General features: G+C 49.3%; 1 protein-coding gene across 5 annotated transcripts in view; it reads right to left on the bottom strand.

The window, feature by feature from the left end:
- LOC137423447 (serine/threonine-protein kinase MARK2) overlaps positions 1–26,735 on the bottom strand; it is a 136,245-nt gene that overhangs the window by 102,344 nt on the left and 7,166 nt on the right. For 2 of the 5 annotated variants that reach the window (XM_068110635.2, XM_068110629.2), the window contains exon 3: positions 26,566–26,631. The exons of the other annotated variants lie outside the window; for them this stretch is intronic. In XM_068110635.2, coding sequence (XP_067966736.1) covers positions 26,566–26,631 — 66 coding nt within the window. The remainder of the gene's footprint in view (positions 1–26,565; positions 26,632–26,735) is intronic. 5 annotated transcript variants of the gene reach the window in all.

The following is a 26,735-nucleotide window of genomic DNA, read 5'->3' on the forward strand; positions in this document are numbered from 1 at the left end:
GACTATGGCAGGTGGCTCCGGCGGTGGCACCCGGTAGGCCACGACAAAGTACACCAATTCGGACATTCAGGGGGGGGAATTTGGAATTCCGGAGGCAGGCACCTTACCAGGTGAGGTGCTATAATTCGGACATTCAGGGGGGTGAGGTTCCCCCCCCCCCCCCCCCAGGGCCCGGGAAACTAGAAGGTGCCGAGCATGCAGGGCGGTGTTCGGCAATAGGGGATGGTGGAGAGCCCTCATTGACGCGACAGGTAATTAATTGTGGCCAAATTGGTACAGGTAGCCTCAATTCGGTGCAAAATTGCTGGCGTGGGGGTAGACGCCGTAGTGGACACAGGAGCTAGCGCCACGATCATCAGCCCTGTTTTTTTTTTTTTTTTTTTTTTTTTTTTTTTTTGTATACAAGATCGAGGCTCGTGAAAGAGCGAACATTAATCACACAGAAAGACAAACAGACACACAAAACAAATAACATCGGGAGCGGTAGACAAGATGGGGAGAGAGGGGGAAGGACACAAACACAACATTTGAGAGCAGGGACCGAGAGACATGGAGACATCGAGAGAACTGTGGGAGGGAGAGGGCTTTGGGGGGGAGGCATGGGAAGGGGGGGGGGGTGGGAGAGGTATAAAACATATGGACACTGCCAAGACTTCCAGGAAAGAAGTTGGAATTTCAAACAAGGTGGATCTGGGGTGAATTAGTGGGGGTAGAAAAGATCAAGGTTTTGGATGGGGGAAGATAAGAGATGGTGGTGAACAGCTGTTTTGAAGACCTGGAGGGAGGAGTGTGATTGAAGTGAGTGTGGGAGTTTGTTCCAGAGGCGGGAGAAAAGAGGAATGAAAGAGTGAAGGTGAGCAGAGAGCCGAGATTTCGGCAGTTTAACCATCAGAGGGTGGCTGGCAGATCTTGTGCGACCTGTAGGAATATTTGGGGGACAGAGCACGGAGAGAGCTGGGGGAGCAAGGCCGGAGAGGAGTCGGTAGAAGACAGAAAGACCACCTACCTGCCTGCGGTGAGTGAGTGAAAGGCCCTCAGAGATAGCTTCATCGCGGGAGATTCCAATGATTCTGAAAGCTTTGGATTCAACAGCGTGAAGCCGAGCCAGGTGTGAGGCAGGAGCACCAGCCCATAGGGGAGAACAGTATTCCATTGAGCTGCGGATGAAAGCCTTGTATGTGGTGAGGAGCTCAGGTGTGCCTAGGAAGGACTTCGCACGACGGAGGGTGCCCAGTCGGCGACTGGCTTTGGAGGCCAGCTTGGAAATGTGGTTTTCCCAAGAAATATCATGGCAGATGGTGAGACCCAAAAGCTTGAGCGACAGAACTTCTTGGAGAGGATTGTTGAGAAAGTAGATGGGAGGGTTGTCCAGTCGATCTTTTCGGAGAGACATAGTAAGAGTGTGAGATTTGTCAGGATTGAAAGACATGTTCCACATGTTTGACCAGTCTGTGATTTTGTCCAGGTCTTCAGAGAGTGAGGAGGCTGCAGACTGCCGATCTGAGGGAAGAGGAATGGAGCGGCAGAGAGTGGAGTCATCAGCAAAGAGATACAGAGGATTTTCCAGAGAGTCGGAGAGATCATTGATAAAGACCAGAAAAAGCACAGGGCCCAGCACACTGCCTTGGGGAACTCCAGCCTGTACGGGAAGGGGAGATGAGAGAAATCCATTCAGGGCCACACGTTGACTACGACCAGAGAGGAAGTCCGCAAGCCATGCATGGAGATTTCCATGGATACCATAGGAGGAGAGTTTGGTGAGCAGAGCTGGGTGCCAGACCGTATTGAAGGCACGTGATATGTCAAGGGAGACAGCTCTGATATTTCAACAATATTGATCGATAAAGGTGATATAATATAACAAATATCATGAAACATTGACATTTTGTAGTCCATTGTATAATTTAAATAAACATGAATGCAAATTTCACATGTGGAAAAAGTAAGTACACCCTTGGCTCTAATAGGTGGTATTGCCCCCTTTGGCAGAAACAACCTCAAGTAGGCTGTCTACCAGTCTCTGACATCGACTGGGAGAGATTTTTGCCCACTCCTCCATGCAGAATTCTTTCAGCTGTGCGATGTTTGAGGGGTTTCTTGCATGCACAGCTTGTTTCAAATCCCCCCACAACATCTCGATGGGATTTAAATCCGGGCTTTGACTTGGCCATTCCAGAGCCCTCCATTTCTTTCTTTTCAGCCATTCCTTGGTGGATTTACTGGTATGTTTAGGGTCATTGTCATGTTGCAAGGTCCACCTTCGGTTGAGCTTCAACCTCCCGACAGATGGCCTCACATTATCCTCAAGCACCCTCTGGTACAATGAAGAATTCATAGTGGATTCTATGATGGTGAGCTGCCCAGGCCCTGATGCAGCAAAGCTGCCCCAATCTATAATATTTCCACCACCATGCTTCACAGTTTGTATCAGGTTCTTGTGGTCAAATGCTGTCTTTGGTTTTCGCCAAACATGTCTTCTGGTACTGTGGCCAAATAGCTCTACCTTTGACTCATCTGTCCAGAGCACATTGTTCCAGAAGTGCTGGTCTTTGCCTTGGTGTTCATTGGCAAACTTTAGTCTTGCCCTAATGTTCTTTGTGGAGAGCAAAGGTTTCCTCCTGGCACACCTCCCATGTAGATCAAATTTGTGCAGCCTCTTTCTAATGGTAGACTCGTGCACTTTGACATCAACAGTGGCAAGAGCTACCTGTAGGTCCCGTGATGACATTCTGGGGTTCTTAGAGACTTCTTTCAGCATCTTGCAGTCTGCTCTCGGGCTGAACTTGCTGGGGCGGCCTGGCCTGAACAAGTTGGCAGTTGTTTGGAATCTTCTCCCCTTGTCGATGATCTTCCGGACAGTCGAATGATTGATTTCAAATTGTTTGGAGATCTTTTTAAATTCCTTCCCAGACTTGTAGGCATCTATAACCTTATTTCTGAAGGCCTCAGAGAGCTCTTTTGATCTCGGCACGGTGACGCCGCACACTTCACCAACAGAGAGCAAACCAAACTAAATGTCTGAGGTTTAAATAAGACAGGTTCCTCCAAGATCCTCTCTAACGATGTTCTAATCATTTGCACCTGAGCTGGCACACCTGATTCTAATTTTAGGTATTTGAAGTAGTGATAAATGTAGGGTGTACTTACTTTTTCCACATGCGAAATTTGCATTTATGTTTGCTTTAGATTATACAATGGACTACAAAATGTAAATGTTTCATGATATTTGTTGTATTATATCACCTTTATCTATCAATATTGTTGAAATGAAGATCAAGTAGCTGTATGTTGAAATATGTTGAAAAAGTCAAAACTTTACATGGGGTGTACTTACTTTTTCACGTGAGTGTATGTATGTACCCTCAAATGTATACCAATCAGAGCTGAGGATCTGGACATATGACAGGGTGATGTGATTATGTCTGATGTCATTAAGGCCGTACAGTGGCTGACTCTCCACACTCCGGCATTTTTATTCCAATTTCGTTCAGGCCGAACATATCGTCGAACCTGCCATATATCACAATCGCCATGCTCTGCCTTTACGTTTTTCATTCAGTGTGAAACACAAACACACCGATTGTGAAAATGACCTTCAAATATCGAAAGCATCGGCGCTTCGGCTCTTCCAACAATACGGTACGTATAGGCCTCAGGCTTCATGCCTCACCTTCGGGCCGTTTCGGACAAATTAAGCCCAGGTTTCTTAATACAGTAGTGTATCGTTTCAGTAGTATCGTTTTCGTAATAATAATAATAATAATACAGTAAATATGACCACAACACTTTAATCCCAATGTCGTGTATACAAAGTTAATGGATTGAAGTGGTGTATTATTCACGATTACATGATAAGCGGTGTGCGGTACCAACAACCGCGGAGGAAGTAAGGAATTCGCCCCGGTTTTTTGATAGCATGTTATTAACCCAATCTTGTGGGGTATATAGATTACAGTAGATCTTCCCTCAGTTCTGTAAGTAAAATTTACCTTACGAAAAGTTTTACCGTGATGATCTACTTGCGGTACCTCACGAAAACAAAGAAATTTGGAGGAATCCCGACAAACCTCACAAATGTCGGGATTCCTCCAAATGTATTTGTTTAATGTTGCAAGCAGCATTGGCGACTGTTTAAAAAGCTAATAATGTGTGTTTGTGGTTTATAATATTTTACAAGCCCGGCTGCGCCGCTGTTAGACATTCGGTCTTGTTTTAAGCCATCTGTCCGCCATATTTGCTCTCTCATGAGTTCCCTCCCACACGCTGGATCATAACCAAGGTGAATGCCATTTACCGATGAAATGTGATTCCTCTTCTCTTTTTATCATGATAGTCGTGGTTTTTACAACCGGAAGCAGCACAAGATGGCATTTCATGAATACCACAATGCTTTTTTCAAACCATGGATGGACTAAAATCACGTGAGAAAGAAGAAAAATCAAGTCTGAAGGTGGAATTTTCAAAGGAAATATGCATCGTGAAGCAAGTAATGTACAGTATTTGCATTGACGCAAACGGAACTTTTCTGTGGTGGGAGAAGTAATAGCCGGCGAAGCCGTTGTTGGTGAATGAACGCGTACGTATTATGTTGAAAAGCCAGATTTTGCTGGATCCCTTGAGAATTTCGAAGCTTTGACGCACCAAATCGCTCAATGGAGGCCGCCATTTGCGGATGCGGAGGTATGCACAAAAATTGCGAAAAAGTTCAATCGGAGTTTGTTTCACTCGTCTTTGTTTGATTCACAATATTATGCACCTCTAATTTGTAATTAAAATACTTTAAGACCAACCTCGTTCCCCGGGCCCACACGGGCCCTGGTTATCTTCAACGAAAATCGTCACCAAACACCGGAACCAATGAGATTCGAGCATTTGAAAAAATATTTATAAAACAAAATCGCTCCATGGACGCCGCCATCTTCCGGATGCGGAAGTATGCATAAAAAAATTGCGAAAAAGTTCAATAGGAGTTTGTTTCACCCGTCTTTTTTTGATTCACAATCTTATGCACCTATAATTTGTAATTAAAATACGTTAAGACCAACCTCGTTCCCCAGGCCCTGGTTATCTTCAATGAAAATCTTCACCAAACACCGGAACCAATGAGATTCGAGCATTTGAAAAAATATTTCAAAAAAGCTTATTACCGGTACCGCGTTTCGGAGGCTGAAAACGGCGTCAAATATTCTAAAATTGACGAAGAATTATTTTTTAGAAATCTCGCGGCCGTAGGGGATAGTTTTTCACGGCCGGAAATATCCGAAGTTGAGACGGAATTCACCGAATTATAATCAAGGAGGAAATTTTATAAATTTTAATCTCATCCAGAATGCAAATGGTGTCATTTTGAACTAGGTACGGTACCTACTACAGCTACCTACTACCAACTACCTAACCTACTGATGCCATAGTGATGGGTAAAATAGTGCCAGTGGCAAGAGGCTTTGGCTTCGCCGGCTCATTGCGGCTTTGCAGTCGGGTACGAGTATGGCGGATGTAGCGCTTCCGGTGGCTTCAGGACCTCCAATTAACGTTCGGCATACTATCCCGTTAATATATGGATCAGTGGATTCCGATCCAAGACGTCGAAAGGAAAACAGAGAGGGACAAGGAATTTAAATAATTTAATTGACACGTGATCCGGATCGACGCTGATTGAACTCGTACGCCGCGAGACATGTGGATCTGACCGTTACGTAATTACGTCATTGCGTTATCTGTCCAACAATTCGACGAATATTCACAAAATAATTCCATAATATAAGAGACTAGCAGAAGTACCCGGCATTGCCGGGCGGGGGAGGGGAGGGGGAGGGGAGGGGAGGGGAACGGGGGGAGGGGAGGGGAGGGGAACGGGGGGAGGGGAGGGGAACGGGGGGAGGGGAACGGGGGGAGGGGAGGGGAACGGGGGGAGGGGAACGGGGGGAGGAGGGAAGGGGGGGAGGGGAGGGGAAGGGGGGGGAGGGGAGGGGAAGGGGGGGGGAGGGGAGGGGAAGGGGGGGAGGGGGGGGAGGGGAGGGGAAGGGGGGGAGGGGGGGGAGGGGAGGGGAAGGGGGGGAGGGGAGGGGGAGGGGAGGGGAGGGGGGGAGGGGGGGAGGGGAGGGGAAGGGGGGGAGGGGGGAGGGAGAGGGGAAGGGGGGGAGGGGGGGGAGGGGAGGGAAGGGGGGGAGGGGGGGGAGGGGAAGGGGGGGAGGGGGGGGAGGGGAGGGGAAGGGGGGGAGGGGGGGAGAGGGGAGGGGAAGGGGGGGAGGGGGGGGAGGGGAGGGGAAGGGGGGGAGGGGAGGGGAACGGCGGGGAGAGCGAGCCCCTTGGTAAAGCGAGCGATTTTGTTTTTTCATAGCGCCATAGCGTCATAACGTTCATAGCGTTTCATAGCGTTTCATAGCGTCATATCGTTCATAGCGTTTCATAATTACCCTTGATTTTTTTTTCTTAGCGTCATCGCGTTCATAGCGTCATAGCGATTTTTTTTTTCATAGCGTCATCGCGTTCATAGCGTTTCATAGCGTCATAGCGTTCATAGCGTCATCACGTGATCGCTCTGAGCGAATCAGCGCCCACCTGCTCTGATTCCATTGATTCGTGCGCTGAGGTAAATATGAATAAAAAATATGGATCGTCAAATATTTTGAGTTCGGCCATGTTCGTCCCAGGCTCAATGGCCATGTCTATGCCAAATATCAAGCACGTAAGCCTCTCCGTTTAGGAGTCTATCGGTAACATTACACACACACACACACACACACAACACACACACACACACACACAAACTGTTTTATATATATAGATTTACACAGTCAGAGGACGCGTAATTACTAATACGCATTTATTTACTGAGGTGATTAGTAATTACAAAAATGTTGCACTGGATGGAAAGAATTTGCAAACGTCATGACGTTATTACGTAGCTCAAAATGTAAGACGTGGTTCTGAAAGTCACGAGGAGTAGGTTGTATTATAATCTACGTAGAACCAGGTGGAGCAGGAAAACGTATTTAAAGGATGTAATTTAGCGCCTCATCCAAGGTCGTGCTCGGAGAGGGAACCCGATATTCGTACATGGTGATACTCGTTGTGTTAAAACCACTTGTATGACCATGGATTCTGGTCCTTCGGGGACAGGATGCATGTGTTTTGAATGACCATCACCATGTGCTTCAGCCTTGGGGTTGAAGTGCATGTGTATGCTAATGGGACACTCTTGATAGATGGTGTGCCTTGGCCGTGGGGTCAAGGTGCACGTCCAAGACTGTTCAAATGTTTGGTTTTTTTTACCTTTTTTTATGATAAAAAAGGCAGGCCAAAGCGCTGGCCTCAAAAATCGTACATGGTGTTCCCACATAAACTATTAACGTACATATTGCACAGCACGGACCCGCACGGGACGAAACAGTGCGTACCGGGAACAGACTCCTTATCTCCGAGAGAACGACCGGACTGAGCAGGTTTCCTCCATCGGACGCCGCCCCTCGATCCCGGAGAGTTCGCTCTGTGCTCCATAATGAGCAAATCTTGGTTCTTGCCACGGAGGTATATAATATGGAGAGCCAATGGCCACCTCGCAGCATTAGCCGCCGTGAAGCCACCGGAAATAGTCTGGCGGCCATATTGGGAAGCGATCGTAAGCCTGTCAAAGCAAAGGCGTGGCGCACTGATGATGCAGCTGGAGCGAATTTTAGGACGCCGACTATTTAATAATATAGAATACTAATATTTGAACTGATATTCGGGCTCAGAATCCCGTTCTTTAAGGAAATGGTGTTCATTAAGTTTGAAGTTGGTTCTAGACGCATTTTTCCTGGGGAATCCAATGGTTTAGAGCTTGTTTGAAAAAAAAGTGCCCAAAATTACCGCTCGGTGTTCTTTATCGTTCTTCTCATGACCCAATCACCCACTAGTAGGAATAAGAATCCTGACATGTTACACCCCTGTTTAACTCCTGTCTTCACCTTGAACCATTCTGTTGTTTCACCTTGGTCGACGACCGCTACATTGAAAGTCTTGGTAAAGGGCTTTTACAAGGTTCACTAATTTTCCAGGTATGCTGTATTTCTTCATTATGACCCAGACTTTCTCTGGGCAAGGAGTCGAAAGCTTTCTAGAAATCTATAAAATTGAGGTACATCGTCGTTTGCCATTCTTTGGCTTGTTCTATAATATTCCTCAATATAAAGATCTGATTTGTTGTCATGTTATATGATGTTACTTAATTCAGTCATTATATTGTAACTAAGATGTGTATGTTTCTATTACCGAGATGTTAGAAACCACGCAGATATAATGATAACCAGAGTTTATTCTACACTGACATGGGTCAGCAACACATCAACAGTGAGTCAGTCACATAAATGACATGAAACGCTGTCATGTAGTTAACCCACACAATTCACAGTTAACCCACAAAACACACCCACACCATGTAGAGATGAGGTCGCTCTTATATTTCAGCTTGCTCTGGTGTTGCCTCACTGGTGAGCAAACAGGACCAGTTTGCAATATTTTTTCCTGATGCGCTCTTCCTTCATGTCATCATCGAGTGTTCTCACAACATGATGGAAACGTATCTTGCTGTATGATTGTGATACAGAATGTATTAAAGCAAACACATGGTTGCTGTCTGCCTCACAGTCAAACATGTGCCGATCCAAGGAAGCAAATGTAGACCGACCGACCTCAGAAAGGACAGAAGTGGAAATTGCCACTCTTATCCCACTTTCACGAGGCATTTTGCCATTGCTTACAGCCAGGAGCCTCTTGACACAGCGTTCAGTCGCCTCACAGACACGAACAACACTGTGCGAGGGAACTATGAGGCCACCCCTGTTCTTGGTAACAATCAGGCTGTACATTGGTGTGGTTTGCCATTCTTCGTTGTTACTGGTCAATGCAGAAAGACATTGGCTACACTTCAGAGTCTTCCTCACCATCCTCACCACATAGCCGGCAATATAGCCAACACATGACTCTGTAAAGATGGAAAGTTGCTCAAAATTTGGAATATCCGCATAGTCGTGGTCCTCTTTTGCCGGCGATCTCAACTCCAGGTCGTATCGTCTGGCCACCAACATGTCGTGACTCTCGTCAGGCACAGCCTGCTTTGCAACGCACTTGAAGGAAGCCGCATTCAGGATTCTGGTTGAGTCCTGTGCAGAACAGTTCCCACTTGCAGACTTGATGTCATGTCGCATCAAGAGGCGCTTATATGCGGCAACAAACTGCCGGGCCGTTGGGTTATTCCCACTTCCACATGCAATGCGGACCGCTCCAAAGAAAAGTTCAATGTGGTCTTGGCTCATTTTGTACGTGAGCAGGTATCGCAGGGGAGATGAGGCAGGTTTGACATATGTGAAATACAAAATTTTGACACTCTCTATGCAGATCATGAAACCAATGAAGGGGGTTTTCAAACGCGTATTGGTCATAACTTGACCATTCATGTTTTTGATGTTGGACAAGTAACTGTAGGCAGTATCCAGGAATGGCAGGAAAAGTCCTTCTCGTGATGTCATGAGTGGTGCCTTGTAGTTTCGTGCCAATGGATTGCGAGAATTTAGAATGTCAAACAGTTTGTCCAATGTTTCAATGTATTGGCAGGTAGCCTCACTGCCCTGAAATTCTGATAGTTGCAAAGTGTCCCTGCAAAACCGAATTGCATCTGCCACACTAGTGCTCAATGTCTGAGCAGCTGTGTCCACCTTCATGACATTGCTCTTCCACTCGATGTGTTTCCGGGAGAGCTTATTTCCCAGACGCAAGCCTTCCCTCTTCTGCAGATCAAAGAGTGCCTGGATGTATTTCCACGCGATGACTTTTTTGTTGCCATCCTCCATCATTTTCATGGATCCAAGACAGTTTCTTGCAAGTTTAAGCATGTGACATGCATCGAGTACAACACAAATTTTCTTTTCGGGATTTGCTGGGTGGGGAAATGTTGGTTTCACATTCTGCGGCGTGATGTCGGCACCTAGCTCACGTAACATTGTCAAATGAGCGGACGGTCCATCGCAAGTTAAGGAAACCACCTCTGCACCGATATCATGCAATTTTAGTAGACATTGTGTCACCAAATTCGCCTGTTCCTTCCCCGACAATCCATTTATCATAAAGTATGCTACAGGCACTTTCCAACTGTCATTCAGCTTCCATTCCCCGATTCCGATTCCCCGATCGACGTGGGAGCCCCAGCTCCTTCACTAGCAGACAAGACAGCCGGCTTAACGTTCGCCAGGATGATCAGTCGCCCTGCCCGTGAAATACCAGGATCGGGATTCGTACCAGGACCCTGAACAACTTCCTGCCCTACCTACTGCTACTGCGAAGTGGGAAGGCAATGGCAAACCACCTAGTGCTGTAATTTATACAACCCTCATTTGCAGTTATTGGCATCAGATAGCTAAGGAAAAATAACAACTATTGAACAATAAACTTCCAATTTAGTTGCATGTTCGAGTCCGGTGTATTGTATTACTTGCCCTGATGGATGTGGACGAATGTCACAATCGGCTTCCCAATATGGCCGCCAAGCAACTTCCGCTAGCTTCAGCCGACAGCCGTCATTGGCTCTCCAGTTTATTATATACCTCCGTGGTTCTTGCACACTGTACAGTACCGCACAGTTCAATCACGGAGGTATATAATAAACTGGAGAGCCAATGACGGCTGTCGGCTGAAGCTAGCGGAAGTTGCTTGGCGGCCATATTGGGAAGCCGATTGTGACATTCGTCCACATCCATCAGGGCAAGTAATACAATACACCGGACTCGAACATGCAACTAAATTGGAAGTTTATTGTTCAATAGTTGTTATTTTTCCTTAGCTATCTGATGCCAATAACTGCAAATGAGGGTTGTATAAATTACAGCACTAGGTGGTTTGCCATTGCCTTCCCACTTCGCAGTAGCAGTAGGTAGGGCAGGAAGTTGTTCAGGGTCCTGGTACGAATCCCGATCCTGGTATTTCACGGGCAGGGCGACTGATCATCCTGGCGAACGTTAAGCCGGCTGTCTTGTCTGCTAGTGAAGGAGCTGGGGCTCCCACGTCGATCGGGGAATCGGAATCGGGGAATGGAAGCTGAATGACAGTTGGAAAGTGCCTGTAGCATACTTTATGATAAATGGATTGTCGGGGAAGGAACAGGCGAATTTGGTGACACAATGTCTACTAAAATTGCATGATATCGGTGCAGAGGTGGTTTCCTTAACTTGCGATGGACCGTCCGCTCATTTGACAATGTTACGTGAGCTAGGTGCCGACATCACGCCGCAGAATGTGAAACCAACATTTCCCCACCCAGCAAATCCCGAAAAGAAAATTTGTGTTGTACTCGATGCATGTCACATGCTTAAACTTGCAAGAAACTGTCTTGGATCCATGAAAATGATGGAGGATGGCAACAAAAAAGTCATCGCGTGGAAATACATCCAGGCACTCTTTGATCTGCAGAAGAGGGAAGGCTTGCGTCTGGGAAATAAGCTCTCCCGGAAACACATCGAGTGGAAGAGCAATGTCATGAAGGTGGACACAGCTGCTCAGACATTGAGCACTAGTGTGGCAGATGCAATTCGGTTTTGCAGGGACACTTTGCAACTATCAGAATTTCAGGGCAGTGAGGCTACCTGCCAATACATTGAAACATTGGACAAACTGTTTGACATTCTAAATTCTCGCAATCCATTGGCACGAAACTACAAGGCACCACTCATGACATCACGAGAAGGACTTTTCCTGCCATTCCTGGATACTGCCTACAGTTACTTGTCCAACATCAAAAACATGAATGGTCAAGTTATGACCAATACGCGTTTGAAAACCCCCTTCATTGGTTTCATGATCTGCATAGAGAGTGTCAAAATTTTGTATTTCACATATGTCAAACCTGCCTCATCTCCCCTGCGATACCTGCTCACGTACAAAATGAGCCAAGACCACATTGAACTTTTCTTTGGAGCGGTCCGCATTGCATGTGGAAGTGGGAATAACCCAACGGCCCGGCAGTTTGTTGCCGCATATAAGCGCCTCTTGATGCGACATGACATCAAGTCTGCAAGTGGGAACTGTTCTGCACAGGACTCAACCAGAATCCTGAATGCGGCTTCCTTCAAGTGCGTTGCAAAGCAGGCTGTGCCTGACGAGAGTCACGACATGTTGGTGGCCAGACGATACGACCTGGAGTTGAGATCGCCGGCAAAAGAGGACCACGACTATGCGGATATTCCAAATTTTGAGCAACTTTCCATCTTTACAGAGTCATGTGTTGGCTATATTGCCGGCTATGTGGTGAGGATGGTGAGGAAGACTCTGAAGTGTAGCCAATGTCTTTCTGCATTGACCAGTAACAACGAAGAATGGCAAACCACACCAATGTACAGCCTGATTGTTACCAAGAACAGGGGTGGCCTCATAGTTCCCTCGCACAGTGTTGTTCGTGTCTGTGAGGCGACTGAACGCTGTGTCAAGAGGCTCCTGGCTGTAAGCAATGGCAAAATGCCTCGTGAAAGTGGGATAAGAGTGGCAATTTCCACTTCTGTCCTTTCTGAGGTCGGTCGGTCTACATTTGCTTCCTTGGATCGGCACATGTTTGACTGTGAGGCAGACAGCAACCATGTGTTTGCTTTAATACATTCTGTATCACAATCATACAGCAAGATACGTTTCCATCATGTTGTGAGAACACTCGATGATGACATGAAGGAAGAGCGCATCAGGAAAAAATATTGCAAACTGGTCCTGTTTGCTCACCAGTGAGGCAACACCAGAGCAAGCTGAAATATAAGAGCGACCTCATCTCTACATGGTGTGGGTGTGTTTTGTGGGTTAACTGTGAATTGTGTGGGTTAACTACATGACAGCGTTTCATGTCATTTATGTGACTGACTCACTGTTGATGTGTTGCTGACCCATGTCAGTGTAGAATAAACTCTGGTTATCATTATATCTGCGTGGTTTCTAACATCTCGGTAATAGAAACATACACATCTTAGTTACAATATAATGACTGAATTAAGTAACATCATATAACATGACAACAAATCAGATCTTTATATTGAGGAATATTATAGAACAAGCCAAAGAATGGCAAACGACGATGTACCTCAATTTTATAGATTTCTAGAAAGCTTTCGACTCCTTGCCCAGAGAAAGTCTGGGTCATAATGAAGAAATACAGCATACCTGGAAAATTAGTGAACCTTGTAAAAGCCCTTTACCAAGACTTTCAATGTGCGGTCGTCGACCAAGGTGAAACAACAGAATGGTTCAAGGTGAAGACAGGAGTTAAACAGGGGTGTAACATGTCAGGATTCTTATTCCTACTAGTGGGTGATTGGGTCATGAGAAGAACGATAAAGAACACCGAGCGGTAATTTTGGGCACTTTTTTTTCAAACAAGCTCTAAACCATTGGATTCCCCAGGAAAAATGCGTCTAGAACCAACTTCAAACTTAATGAACACCATTTCCTTAAAGAACGGGATTCTGAGCCCGAATATCAGTTCAAATATTAGTATTCTATATTAATTAAATAGTCGGCGGTCCTAAAATTCGCTCCAGCTGCATCATCAGTGCGCCACGCCTTTGCTTTGACAGGCTTACGATCGGCTTCCCAATATGGCCGCCAGACTATTTCCGGTGGCTTCACGGCGGCTAATGCTGCGAGGTGGCCAATTGGCTCTCCATATTATATACCTCCGTGAGTTCAATGCAGACAAATTACGGGTGCGTGAGTGGTCCACGTACTCAAGCAATCTCTGAATAGTCAATTAATCAATTCCAATCCGCAGATTCGTCACATGTCGAATCGACGAGTTCGATAAAAACATTCCGGGTTTTGTTTAAAAACGAAAAAAATAACGGGAATTCTGGATCAAACCAAGACCCGTTTTGTATTGTAATTTTCAGAAACTATCATTGGTTATCTTACCGAAGAGTAACCATTAAAGATCGTCTTGGAAGCGTTTAACACAATTAAATATGTGTATCTCGTTAATAAGCGGCTTGCAAAGCGGTTGGTGCGGAACGGATGGCTTGGCAAGCTGCTTGCTCAAGGAAAACACCCGAGATATACGTCAACAACTGGGAGAGTAATTGAAGAGCAGAGCGGTACAAAGAGGTGGACAGACTTGGCATGGTCAAAAAAAGGCTCAATGAAGTGGCGAAGAGATTAGCTCAACTGGGATAGCGAGCGATTTATATTAAGTGCTCAAGAACAAGGACACGAAACCAATGGCTTTAAGACAATGGCGAGACAGTCAATCGGATAGGTGTAGGTTCTGCAAGGTAGAAACAGAAAGCACACGTCACCTCTGCTCAGGGTGTGAAAAACCCATGTCAGAACAGCTGTATACACAAAGGCACAACAAAGTATGTCGAGTAATTCATGAGCCTGGTGTTTGCAAAACTGTTAAGGTGGCTCGCTTGAGATGTTAGGTTCCTGAGTTTGAGCCTCTTCCTGCCATTGAAATAACACCAGGTGGGTTGATTCAGCCTGTCAACCTTCTGAGGTTGGCAAAATGAGTACCAGCTTCCTGGTAAAAGGGAGAAATGCATCAGCAGCACAGCTGCGCCTCCAGAAAATGATGCAGCCAAGCAGCCACAGGCAGCATATGAACCACCATGAGTAATCCACTGGCACAGGAGCTCCAAAAACATCAATAATGTGGCGGACACAAAAGCCCACTGGCGTGGTGACACCATTCCGCGCACCAAGTGGGCGGTGGCCACGTCCGAGGGGTAGGCGTGGCCTCATGATATACACCGGGCGCGCAGCCCGGAGCGCGCCAGTGTTACAGTGAGCTCCTGAAATAAAGACGCTTATAAGTTACCGCTTGTCCGCTTCCTCCTTGCTCGCAAGCAGCGCGCGTAACGCCGCGCTTTACTGGTGACCCCCTCGACGTTGGATCTGCCGGAGCGATCCTTCCACACGCGACGCCATTGCCATGGCCAACCTCATCAAACTTCCCGAATTTTGGGAGGCTCAGGCCGAAGTCTGGTTCGTCCAGGCCGAAGCCAAATTTCAGCTTCGGCGCCTCGCCGGCGATGACACGCGCTATTGCCACGTCGTCGCCTCCCTCGGGCCTGGCACGGCCGCTCGAGTTGTGTCCGTCCTTCGCCACCCACCGGACGGCCACAAGTATGAGGCACTCAAGCGGCTACTCCTAGCCACGTTCGGCCTCACGGACGACGCACGGGCCGACCGCCTCCTGGATCTCCCCGAGCTCGGTGACACGCGCCCGTCGGTCCGAATGGACCATATGCTGTCACTGTTGGGCGACGAAGCCCCCGGTTCTCTATTCCGGGCGCTTTTCCGTCACCAACTTCCAGCGCAGGTTCGCCTCGCGTTGGCCGGGACCGGGCTAACGGAACCCCGAGCATTGGCAGCCGAGGCGGACAGGTACTTCGCCGCTTCGGACACGCGGGCAAGAGTCGGCGTGGCCGTCACGGCCCTCGAGGATGATGCTGCTGATGCTGCTGATGCTGCTGATGCTGCTGTTCCACAGCATCAGCTTATACAGCATACGCAGCATGCTGATACGCACCTCGTGACCGCCGCCATGCCCCGCCCACCGCCGCGGCGAAAACCGCCACCGCGGGGAAACCCACCAACTCCACCGGCCTGGTGGAGCCAGCCGCGCTCCTCCAGCTCCACCACCTGGTGCTGGTTCCACGCCAAGTTCGGCCACGAAGCTCGGCAGTGCCATCCGCCATGCTCCTTCAACAGGTCGGAAAACGCCCGGGCCGGCGCTCAATAGTGGCGATGAGCGCCGGCCATTCGAGCAGCCTGCTGTTCATAACGGACACCTTCTCCGGGCGCCATTACCTGTGCGACACGGGAGCGCAGGTGAGTGTCGTTCCCGCCGGCACGTCAGACAAGCACGCCGCGGGTGGGGGCCCCGCGCTGCTTGCCGCGAACGGGACGCCCATCCGTACGTACAGAAAACGCTGCCTCTCTCTGCGGTTCGGAGGGCAGGTTTTCTGATGGACGATCGTCACCGCCGACGTGCCCATGGCACTGCTTGGCGCGGACTTCCTGTGCGCTAATGGGCTCCTGGTCGACGTCAAGCGCAGACGTCTTGTCCAGGCCGAGACGTTCAGCTCGCTCGCTTGTGCGTTGCCCAGCTCAACGAGCGGCTTGCCAAGCGGCTTGCCGAACGGTTCGGTTCCGGCCACGTTGGTCTGTACGCTTCCGGCAGCGGACGCATTCACCCGCCTCCTCGCCGGCTTCCCGGCCCTCACGCGGCCCACCTTCTCGGCGGGGGCCGTCAAGCACGGGGTGGCCCATCACATCCCCACCGTCGGGCCACCGGTCTACGCCCGGGCACGCCGCCTCGAGCCGACGAAGCTGGCGGTGGCAAAAGCGGCGTTCGCTACCCTGGAACGACTCGGCATCGTTCGGCGCTCAGAGAGCGCTTGGGCGTCGCCGCTGCACATCGTGCCGAAGCCCGGCGGGGGATGGCGACCGTGCGGGGACTATCGCCGTCTCAATGACGCCACGACTCCCGACCGCTACCCCGTCCCCCACATTCAGGACTTTTCTGCCCGTTTGGCGGGCAGGTCCTTCTTCTCGAAGGTGGACCTCATACGCGGCTACCATCAGGTCCCCGTCAGGCCGGAGGACGTCCCGAAGACGGCGGTCATCACGCCATTCGGACTCTTCGAGTTCCTGCGCATGCCCTTCGGTCTGAAGAATGCGGCTCAGGCATTCCAGCGACTGATGGACAGCGTCCTGCGCGACTTGGATTTTGTCTACATCTACCTGGACGATATCCTCGTCGCCAGCGCGTCCCGCGAAGAGCACCTACGCCACCTCCACACGCTCTTCGAACGCCTGGGCCAGCATGGCCTGATTGTGAACCCCGCAAAGTGCCGGTTCGGCGCCGCCATAATCGATTTTCTGGGGCACCGTGTCACCAGGCACGGAGCCGTCCCCCTGCCGGCCAAGGTGGAGGCGGTGAAGGGGTTTCCGTGCCCCCGCACGATCAGAGGGCTGCAGGAGTTCCTGGGCATGGTGAACTTTTACCATCGGTTCCTGCCCCGTATCGCCCAGCTCCTGCACCCCTTGCACGAAGCTCTCCGAGGTAAGCCGGGCAAAGGCGACGTTACCTGGACCGAGCAGATGGACACGGCGTTCACGGGCGCGAAGCTCGCCTTGGCTAACGCCACCATGCTCGCGCACCCGGCGCCCGATGCACCGATCGCCCTCACCACCGATGCCTCGGACTACGCGGTGGGCGCGGTGCACGAGCAATGGGTGCGTGGAGCTTGGCAACCGCTGGCGTTCTTTAGCCGGCAGCTTCGCCCGCCCGAACGCCATTACAGTACCTTCGACCGCGAGTTGCTCGGGCTTCACTTGGCGGTCAGGCACTTCCGCCATCTGCTCGAGGGCCGTGCGTTCACTGCCTTCGTCGACCACAAGCCGCTGATCTTCGCGATGGGCAAGGTCACCGAGCCGTGGTCGGCCCGGCAGCAGCGTCACCTCTCGGCCGTGTCCGAGTACAATACGGACATCCAGCACGTCGCAGGGAAGGACAACCCGGTGGCGGATTGCCTTTCCCGGGCCGTCGCCCACGCAGTCCACCTCGGCATCGACTATGCCCGGATGGCAGTGGACCAGGCCGCTGACCCCGACGTCCAGGCCTTGCGGACCGCCGTCACGGGCCTCCGCGTCACTGAGGTGCCGTTCGACGGCGCAGGCGCGGCCCTCTTGTGCGACGTCTCCCTCGGGCGTCCTCGCCCCATCGTGCCCGCGGGCTGGCAGCGCCAGGTGTTTGACGCCATCCACGGCCTGTCCCACCCGGGCGCGAGGGCCTCCCAAAGGCTGATCGCCGACAAGTTCGTCTGGCATGGCCTCCGGAAGGCTGTCCGTGGCTGGGCCAGGACGTGCCTCGCGTGCCAGCGCGCCAAGGTGCACCGGCACACCCAGGCCCCGTTGGCCCCGTTCACGGTGCCGGAACGCCGGTTTGACCACGTCCACGTGGACCTGGTGGGACCTCTGCCCCCCTCGCGGGGTTTCACCTACGTCCTCACCATGGTGGACCGCACCACCCGGTGGCCGGAGGCCGTGCCCTTGGCGTCGACAACGGCGGCCGATGTCGCGCAGGCTTTCATCGCCACCTGGGTCGCCCGGTTCGGCGCCCCCTCAGACATCTCGTCCGACCGCGGCCCCCAGTTCACCTCGGAGCTCTGGGGGGCGGTCGCGCAGGGGCTCGGGGTCCGGCTGCACCGAACCACGGCCTACCACCCCCAGGCTAACGGCCTGTGTGAGCGATTTCACCGCTCATTGAAGGCCGCGCTCCGGGCCACCCTCCGCGACGGCGGCTGGGTCGACAGTCTCCCCTGGGTCCTGCTGGGCCTCCGGACGGTGCCCAAGGAGGACCTGCGTGCATCCGCGGCGGAGTTGGTCTTCGGGCAACCGCTGCGGGTGCCGGGCGAGTTCCTCCCAGACTCCACGTCACCATGGTCCGCGGCACAGCAGCGCTCCGCTCTGCAAGAGACCGCCCAGAGGTTCGCCCCGGTGCCAACGGCATGCCACGGGCACCCACCGACGCACGTCGCCCCGGAGCTTCGCACGGCGGAGTACGTCTTCGTCCACCACGATGCCCACCGGACACCACTGCGGCCCCCGTACGACGGGCCTTTCCGTGTGCTGGAGACCGGGGCGAAGCACTTCACCCTGGACATCGGCGGTACTCCTGACCGCGTTTCGGTAGACCGCCTCAAGCCGGCCCACCTCGACGTGGACCATCCACCGCCAGTGGCCCGACCCCCACGTCGGGGCCGCCCCCCTGCGGGCGGACCCCCGGCACCGCCCAGCCCCGCCGCCACGCCGCCCCCCGGTCCTGCACCCATCCCAGGGGCAGCCAGGGGCATCCCACCTGGCATCCCTGCACCCCGGACGCCGCCGATCGCCAGGGGGCGCTTCGGCCGGGTCATTCGTCTGCCCCGCAAACTGGCCCTCCAGGTGCGCGGGAATTCTGGGGGGGCGCGTGTGGCGGACACAAAAGCCCACTGGCGTGGTGACATCATTCCGCGCACCAAGTGGGCGGTGGCCACGTCCGAGGGGTAGGCGTGGCCTCATGATATACACCGGGCGCGCAGCCCGGAGCGCGCCAGTTACAGTGAGCTCCTGAAATAAAGACGCTTATAAGTTACCGCTTGTCCGCTTCCTCCTTGCTCGCAAGCAGCGCGCGTAACGCCGCGCTTTAATATCCCATTTCCAGAAAACGAATGGAAACGAGGAAGTAACGCTCACGTACGAGGTACGACCTGATGATCCCATCGAGTGTGAACAGAGAAATCAAGCATTGCGACCTGGGGTGTGTTCGGCGATTGCTTTCCAAGCCAGTGATTCCATATCAGCCACTTTGCAAGCCACTCGGCAAACAGCGCAAGCAATTACGAGAGGTGCTTGGATATGTCAACAAAGATGGCCGCCATAGTCGGATTCAGAACGACACTACAACCAATGAAATGTTCAGATGCATACTCCTGTTATGTATACTCATCAATACGGGCCTAAATTAGTAAGGGCCTAAAACTGTCGAAGGAGTTTAAAGGTTTTGGAGGTTTAAAAAGTACGTTACAACAGTCCATAATTATCTGGTTATGGTCAGCATGGCTTTCAATGATTGGTTTGGAAATGTATTACGCATAAAAATCCATTCATGTCTGTCTGTCTGTGGAAAAAGTTACACTACGTATTACGTAAGTACATATGTCTCTTAACTGTTTGTGTGCTGTTGTCCATGATAGTGGCCCGCTTAGTTGTTCATCAATCGTTAATTGTGTATGTTTATGTGTGTGTGTATGTGTGTGTGTGTGTGTGTGTGTGTGTGTGTGTGTGTGTGTGTGTGTGTGTGTGTGTGTGTGTGTGTGTGTGTGTGTGTGTGTGTGTGTGTTATAATATTAAATATATATTTTCCTTATTGGGTGCAGGTTGGGGAGTGTTTTAAGCACCTAACAAATTGATTTCTTCAAAATGCCAACAGGTAGCACATCACCAGGCAACGCCAGGTACTCCTGCTAATAAATGAATAACACCACAATTTCCTTTAACTATGGCATGTGCTTGTTCTGACGAAAATACGGAAACCTCGGTAGTTATAGGTTGATTTGAAAAAACAAAAATTTGAAAGGGGCCTGGATGAAAGGGCCCGAGATAGATTCGGTATTGCCCTTGGGCCCATTCTGGCTCTCGGCGGCCTTGCCCTGCAGCGCCTGGAGATGGCATAGGAAGGGAGCGGTGTACAATAACTTGTCAATAAGTACAGATACATTCAAAGTACACCGCCCCCATGCCAAATAATTAAATATCCGACAGCGCGGCATTGCCGAAGTGCCTTCAGCACTTCAATCGGATTTACTGTTTGGCATTGAGGACCTCCATCCTTTGTTGAGACAGCAGAAGCAGCATGTCCAGAGTAGTGACCTGGTCTGAAAAAGGATTTGATGTCAGAAGCCATGATGGATTCCATGACTTTGCTGATAATTGGGAGCAGGCTGATTGGTCTGTAGTTGCAAGGATCTGTTTTTTGCACCTTTTTGTGTAAAGTGGTAATGTTGTCTGATTTCCAAGCTGATGGCAGATGACCTTGAGCAAAAGAGAGGGTGAAGAGAACACAGAGAGGGTGTGACTGAGCGGCAGACCAGGATTTTAGGACCCATGGGATGATGCCGTCTGGTCCAGTTGCAGAATCAGAGTCGAGGTTTGAAAGAAGCTTCTCCACCTTGTCAGTAGAGAAGGACACAGTGTCCAGGAGCAGCTGGGTACGACTGGGTATAGAGAGAGATGGGTTTGGGACACAAGAATTTGAGGCAAACATAGAGTTGAGGCATTCAGCTTTTTCACGTGCGGTGTCAGCTGTGTAACCATTTGAGGTAAGGGAGGGGGTGGAGGGGGAACAAACACCAGAAACAGATTTGACCAGACGCCACCAGGATTTGGAGGAAGGAGACAGGTTTGAGAGTTCAGTCTTGAGAGTAGAGAGGTAGTTTCCTGCCTCTCCTGAGGGTGGACACACACTTGTTCCGAGCTTGGTGGAAGGAACTGAGATTGCCTTCAGTTGGATTTGCCTTCCAGAAGGCGAAGGCAAGTTGTTTCAGGGCAACTGCCTCACCACAAGATTCAGTGTACCATGGGCAGGAGGAAGGGTATGACAACTGAAGACAACTGAAGTTTGAAATTCCAACTTCTTTCCTGGAAGTCCTGGCAGTGTCCATATGTTTTATACCTCTCCCACCGCCCCCTTCCCACGCCCCCCCCCCCCAAAGCCCTCGCCCTCTCTCAGATCTCTCGATGTCTCCATGTCTCTCGGTCCCTGCTCTCAAATGTTGTGTTTGTGTCCTTCCCCCTCTCTCCCCATCTTGTCTACCGCTCCCTATGTTATATGTTTTTTGTGTCGGTTTGTCTTTCTGTGTGATTAATGTTCGCTCTTTCACGAGCCTCGACCTTGTATACAAAAAAAAAAAAAAAAAAAAAAAAAAAAAAAAAAAAAAGACGAGATGGGATAAATCTGTGCATGAGAGAGAGCAGTTTACTTTGGAAGAATTCCCAGGAAGAATTGATGTCAGAGGCGGTAGAGATGGGAGACCAGTCCAGATGATTGATGGCTGCTTGTAGACCGTGCCAGTCAGCCTGAGTGAAATGCCAGACTCATTGGCACTGAGGAGGCTCTCTGAGAATGGCCAGAGAGATGTCCACTTTAACAAGCACATGATCAGAAGAACCGAATGGAGCAGAAGAAGAGCAGCAGACATTTGCAGGGAAGTTTGTCACAACCAAGTCTGGAAGAGAAATGCTCCATTGACTGAGATCCGGGTCGGGAAATTGTCAGCTGTATACACAGTCCCAATGAGTCGCAGAAGTCCTTTGTTGAGGTGCCATGGCTGGTGGGAGAGGAACCCACACCCAGCCAACTGGCATGATGACAGTTGAAGTCGCCACATATGAGGAAGAGAGAGTTTGGATGAGTGGCTCGAAGTTAGTCCATGTTGTCAGACAGGGATATGTAGATGGAGTCATCACTGTTTGGAGGATGGTACAGCACACATATGAACAAAAGGTGGGAGCGGAGAGGAAGCCATAGCCAGAGGTACTCCTGGGGGTGAGGTGGAGAGAGGGCAGTGCAAGGAGAGTGAGGAAGAGAGTTTTTGATAAAGATAGAAACCCCACCACCAGGACGAGGCTCAGGTCTATCATACCGGATGAGGGAGTAACCAGGAAGAGATATTAAGGAATCAGAGACATCTTGAAGGAGGAAATTTTCTGTTAAGCAGATTACGTCTCGTTTGTCAGAAGCAACCTGTATGGAGATTTTAATGATAATGATGACATCATAGGTCACGTGGTACATGCGCCATTCTGGAAAAACCGAAAAACATTGCACCTGTTTATCTCCAGAACCGCTCCATGGAAAAGATTGAAACATGGTTCATTGTAAAGAACTCCACACAGGGAATAGGTGTTATTAAAGATGACGTCATTGCTGCTGTAGTTATGATGTCATAATTCGACAGAGACAACGCTTTGTCTGATCAGTTTGAAATGTATTGAGCATGATCTATTAGGGCGGGCCATACTTTTTTTTTTTTGGAAATCAATCGAGAGGGGTGTTCATATTACATATTTTGGTGTGTAGAACACAAATCTGAGGTTTTTTAAAAATTCTGATAACCCTAACCTACATCAATTTGCAGTTGATTATTATTAAATTTTTGATTATATTGCTATTCTTCTGGAAAAAAAGAGAAGTTTTTTATTTTGAAGTTCGGGCTTTTATTTTGGTAACTTTCTATTGGGACGGCAGTTGTAGCCATCTTGTTGCTGAAAGCTCGATGTTGAGGAGGTTGGCAATCCTTATCCATCCGTCTTCTCTTCTCTTCTTATGGCATTGCCAGTAAGTACGTTTTTGATAAGGAACCTGAGGAACAAATAGATAATAATTTTAGATGTAAATTACCTTGTTTTATATTATATTTGTTAATTGATTTGTGTACTTACCTATTGCCAGCCTGAGTTACATGTGAAGGAAAATAGTGACCTGTGAAGTGAATATTTTGACGGTTTTCTGTAATACCTGTGTAATACCTTAATATCTGTCTGTAGTGGATACTTACCTGTGTATTATTGTTTTTATTTCAGTGTGAACTACTAAAAATGGCTCAAGTCAGAACAAGGATGAAATCAAGTTCTCATTTAAGTAATCTTGTTGGCACTGGGCAGGAGCTGTTGGTGTCTGAACTGCCAACTGTGAGGGATATCCTGAGGTATGGCATCTACTTGAGGGAGCAAAGTGAAGATGACAGGAGGAACTACCCAGTGGACCAGCTCGTGTCTGACATCTACCCTGGTCTGATTTGTCAGTGGAGCAAAGCTAATGTTCTTTTCAAGCCTCCTGTTATCAATGAAAAGGTGACCATCATGTCCAAGCTCAAGGAGGTCTGGAATCAGGCAGTGAAGTTTTCTCTTGGGAAGGGCAAACTTGATGCCAAAGAGAGGTTCATTGTCAAGTTAGACAAGTTATTTGATATTTTGACTTGCACGTGTCAGATTACCAGTTGTGAGGGGGGAGGCTGTGAGGCCGGTGAGGGCTGTGTGATCCAAGCCCACATTAACTGTTCCTGCAGCAGAGAGAAAATGATTCCTGTGAAAGATCTTGCCTACATTAAGGGACAGAAAGAGAAGGTTGGAAGTAAAGGACCCCACCAAATGGGGAGCCCTGATCTGCCAGAGCACAAGAGACAGGTGAGGACATTGGAAAGGCAGGAAAATAAAAAAGAATGCAGAGAAAAGGAGAAGGAGCAAGGAGGAAAATGCTGCAGCAGCAGAGAAGGCAGCCAGGAAGGATGTTGAGAGATTTTTGTCAGATGGTGATGAGGATCTGGAATTGGAGAGAAGTGGTGCTGAAGATGGGTTTGTCACTGAAGTTGAGCTCTTCCCTGAAACTGACACTGAGCCTGCAGCTTCAGCAAAGGTCCAGAAAAACTATGATGAGATTCCAAACATTGCCCTTGCTAGTGTAAGGTATGGCATAGGGCTGAGGCCAACTGCAGCGATAGCAACTGCAGCTCTGATTGATGCAGGAATCATCACAGAAGACAATACAAGTAAAGTGATTGATAAGAACAAGGTCAATAGAGCACAGGAGAAGTTGATGACAGAGCTGGGGGAAGAGTTTGATGAGAAGTGCAGGGAGTAGGGGGGGATCTCCTGCATCCTCTTTGATGGGTGGATTGACCTGACCAATGTGATGATGGAAGCTGAGGGCAGTGACCAATCTTTTCCTGCAAAGATCAAGGAAGAACACTATACTGTTAGTGAGCCTGGTAGCTACTATCTGTTCCACTTTACCCCAGAGAAAGCAACTGAAGAGGAGTCACATGCGGAGCAGATTGCTAAGGTCCTCTTTGCCTGGCTGAAAGAGAGGGGTTTTGATAAGACCTTGTGGGCCATTGGAGGAGACTCAACAAATGTCAACACTGGTGTGAAAGCTGGAGTAATGCGGAAGCTGGAGCTGCACCTGGGGAGAAAGCTGGTCTGGTTCGTGTGCAACCTGCACACTGGTGAACTTCCCCTGCGCCATCTCATTGTTCACCTTGATGGCCCTATTCTGTCAGACAACACATTTTCCGGGCCAATAGGAAAGCTCCTTGCTTCTGCTACAGACTTGGATATCAATCCAAACTTCACCCGGATCTTTGTTGGCCCTCCACTGATCAAGCTGTCTGACAAGGCCATTGAAGATCTCTCAGCTGATCAACACTATGGCTATAAAATTGTTTGTGCAATCAGGGATGGAGTGCTTCCTGCAAGGCTGGCTCTAGTGGAGATTGGACCAGTAAACCACAGCCGCTGGCTCACCACAGCGAACAGACTTCTCAGGCTCTGGGTGTCAAAGCATGGACTGACAGGAAAGAACCAGAAGAATCTGCAATTCATTGTGGAATTCATCATTGGAGTGTATTATCCATGTTGGTTCAACGTGAAAGTCAAGCACTCCTGGATCGAAGGGCCTAGGCACATCTTGTTTCAGCTGGACTGCCTCAAGTCCCAGAGGAAGGAGGTGCTGGACCTTGTGCTGCCGACTGTGAGAAGATCTGCTTGGTATGCCCACAGTGAAGCCATCCTCCAAACACTGCTGTGCTCTGAGGATCAGGAGAGGACTGAGGGGGTGGAGAGAATCCTGGCCATCAGGGGAGAGGGGGACCCAGACACTCAGCTGGGGGACTCCTCTGTCAGGACCAGAAAGACACCTGACATCAACTGTGATGCTTCCAGCATTGGTAACTTGATCAGCTGGTCGGAAGGTGTGTCAGAGCCACCTCTCACCTGCTCCCTAAGCACCTCGGAGGTGAAGAACTTCATCAACACCCCCATGGAGGTGCTCAACTGGCTTTGCCACACACAAAGCATTGAGAGGGTTGTTAAAATCGTGACTGAGGCTTCTGCAAAGTACTTCTCACAGGAAAAGAGGGATGGAGGCATCAGGGCTCAGGAGACCAGCAGGAGGCTGATGTCCAAGAATGAGTCAAAGCAGGACTTGTGCAACCTGGTAAAGTTCAAGAAGTAAGGAGATTGATCTTTGTAATTGTAACCAGTGATATACATGCAGTTCACCTGTTAATAAATATGTACATTTGATTTGGCTGTGTCAATATGAATGATTTCCCTTATATCTTTTAATATCTTATAAAGGGGTTCGAAAGGGTAAAATTGGCAATTTAGAAATACAAATTGATGTAGGTTAGAGTTATCCTATCCAAAAAATAAACTCACATTTGAATTCCCCATAAAAAAACACATAATATAGACACCCCTCATGTTAGGATTTCCTTCAGATTGATTTTGGCACCTGAGTATGACCCGCCCTAATGATCTATGCAACAATTATATTAGAGATTATAAACTTATGATGTCATCGCTCACGTGGTCTGGCAGCCGTATTGGATTTTTTTAAAACGTTTAAAAACAGAATAGTTGGCTCACACCAAGATGACTGCGCAGGATATAAGTATTCTATAAATACCATCTAGTTTAGCCTGTGGGCAGTATACTTTGAATGTAGCTCTACTTGTTTTCCTTTTTTGTCAGGGCCAAAAACACTTCCCAACACCCACTAAGGAATGGAGTCGGGGATAATTTAACATTACCTTTATCATATCGACAAAGGCTTCAGAACTAAAGAGCGATTTGAAAATTCCAACTTTTCAAAAAAATGTGTTTGCCATCACTCACTGATGAATCTCTGAAAGTTTGATGAAGATCCGTTTGGCCATCTCTGAGAAAAATGGCAACATACACAGAATACCGAGAAGCATCTCTATCGTATAGATTACACCTGGTCTGACTCGTTCTACCCTCTCCCACTACCGGAGTCTCCTTTTGTGAAAGCCCCAGCCTCACTTTGTTCCGCAACCGAAATAATTATAAATGGAAGAAAGCCACCTCTAATCTACCTTGTTGTCCCAGGTCAAAGACCGTTCAAAAAGAACATATTTACTGTGGGACAATAAACAAACAGATTGGAGGATGTGTCATTGCCATAAAGAGGTTACTCCACTCACTTGGACCTACCCTTTCCAAGGTGGAGCAAATGTTTCCAAGAAATGTGGAACTTCCAACAGTGAGGATGGATGGGCACTTTATCGAATAGTCATAGAAAAAGGGAAATGAGGCAGAAAACTGCTGTAAAACATTTTTAGACACCATAATCAAAAAATGAAAAGCAGGTTTTTACAAAACAA

Source organism: Myxine glutinosa, chromosome 3 (genome assembly GCF_964187855.1).
Source record: "Myxine glutinosa chromosome 3, kmMyxGlut1.1, whole genome shotgun sequence".
NCBI lineage: Eukaryota > Metazoa > Chordata > Myxini > Myxiniformes > Myxinidae > Myxine > Myxine glutinosa.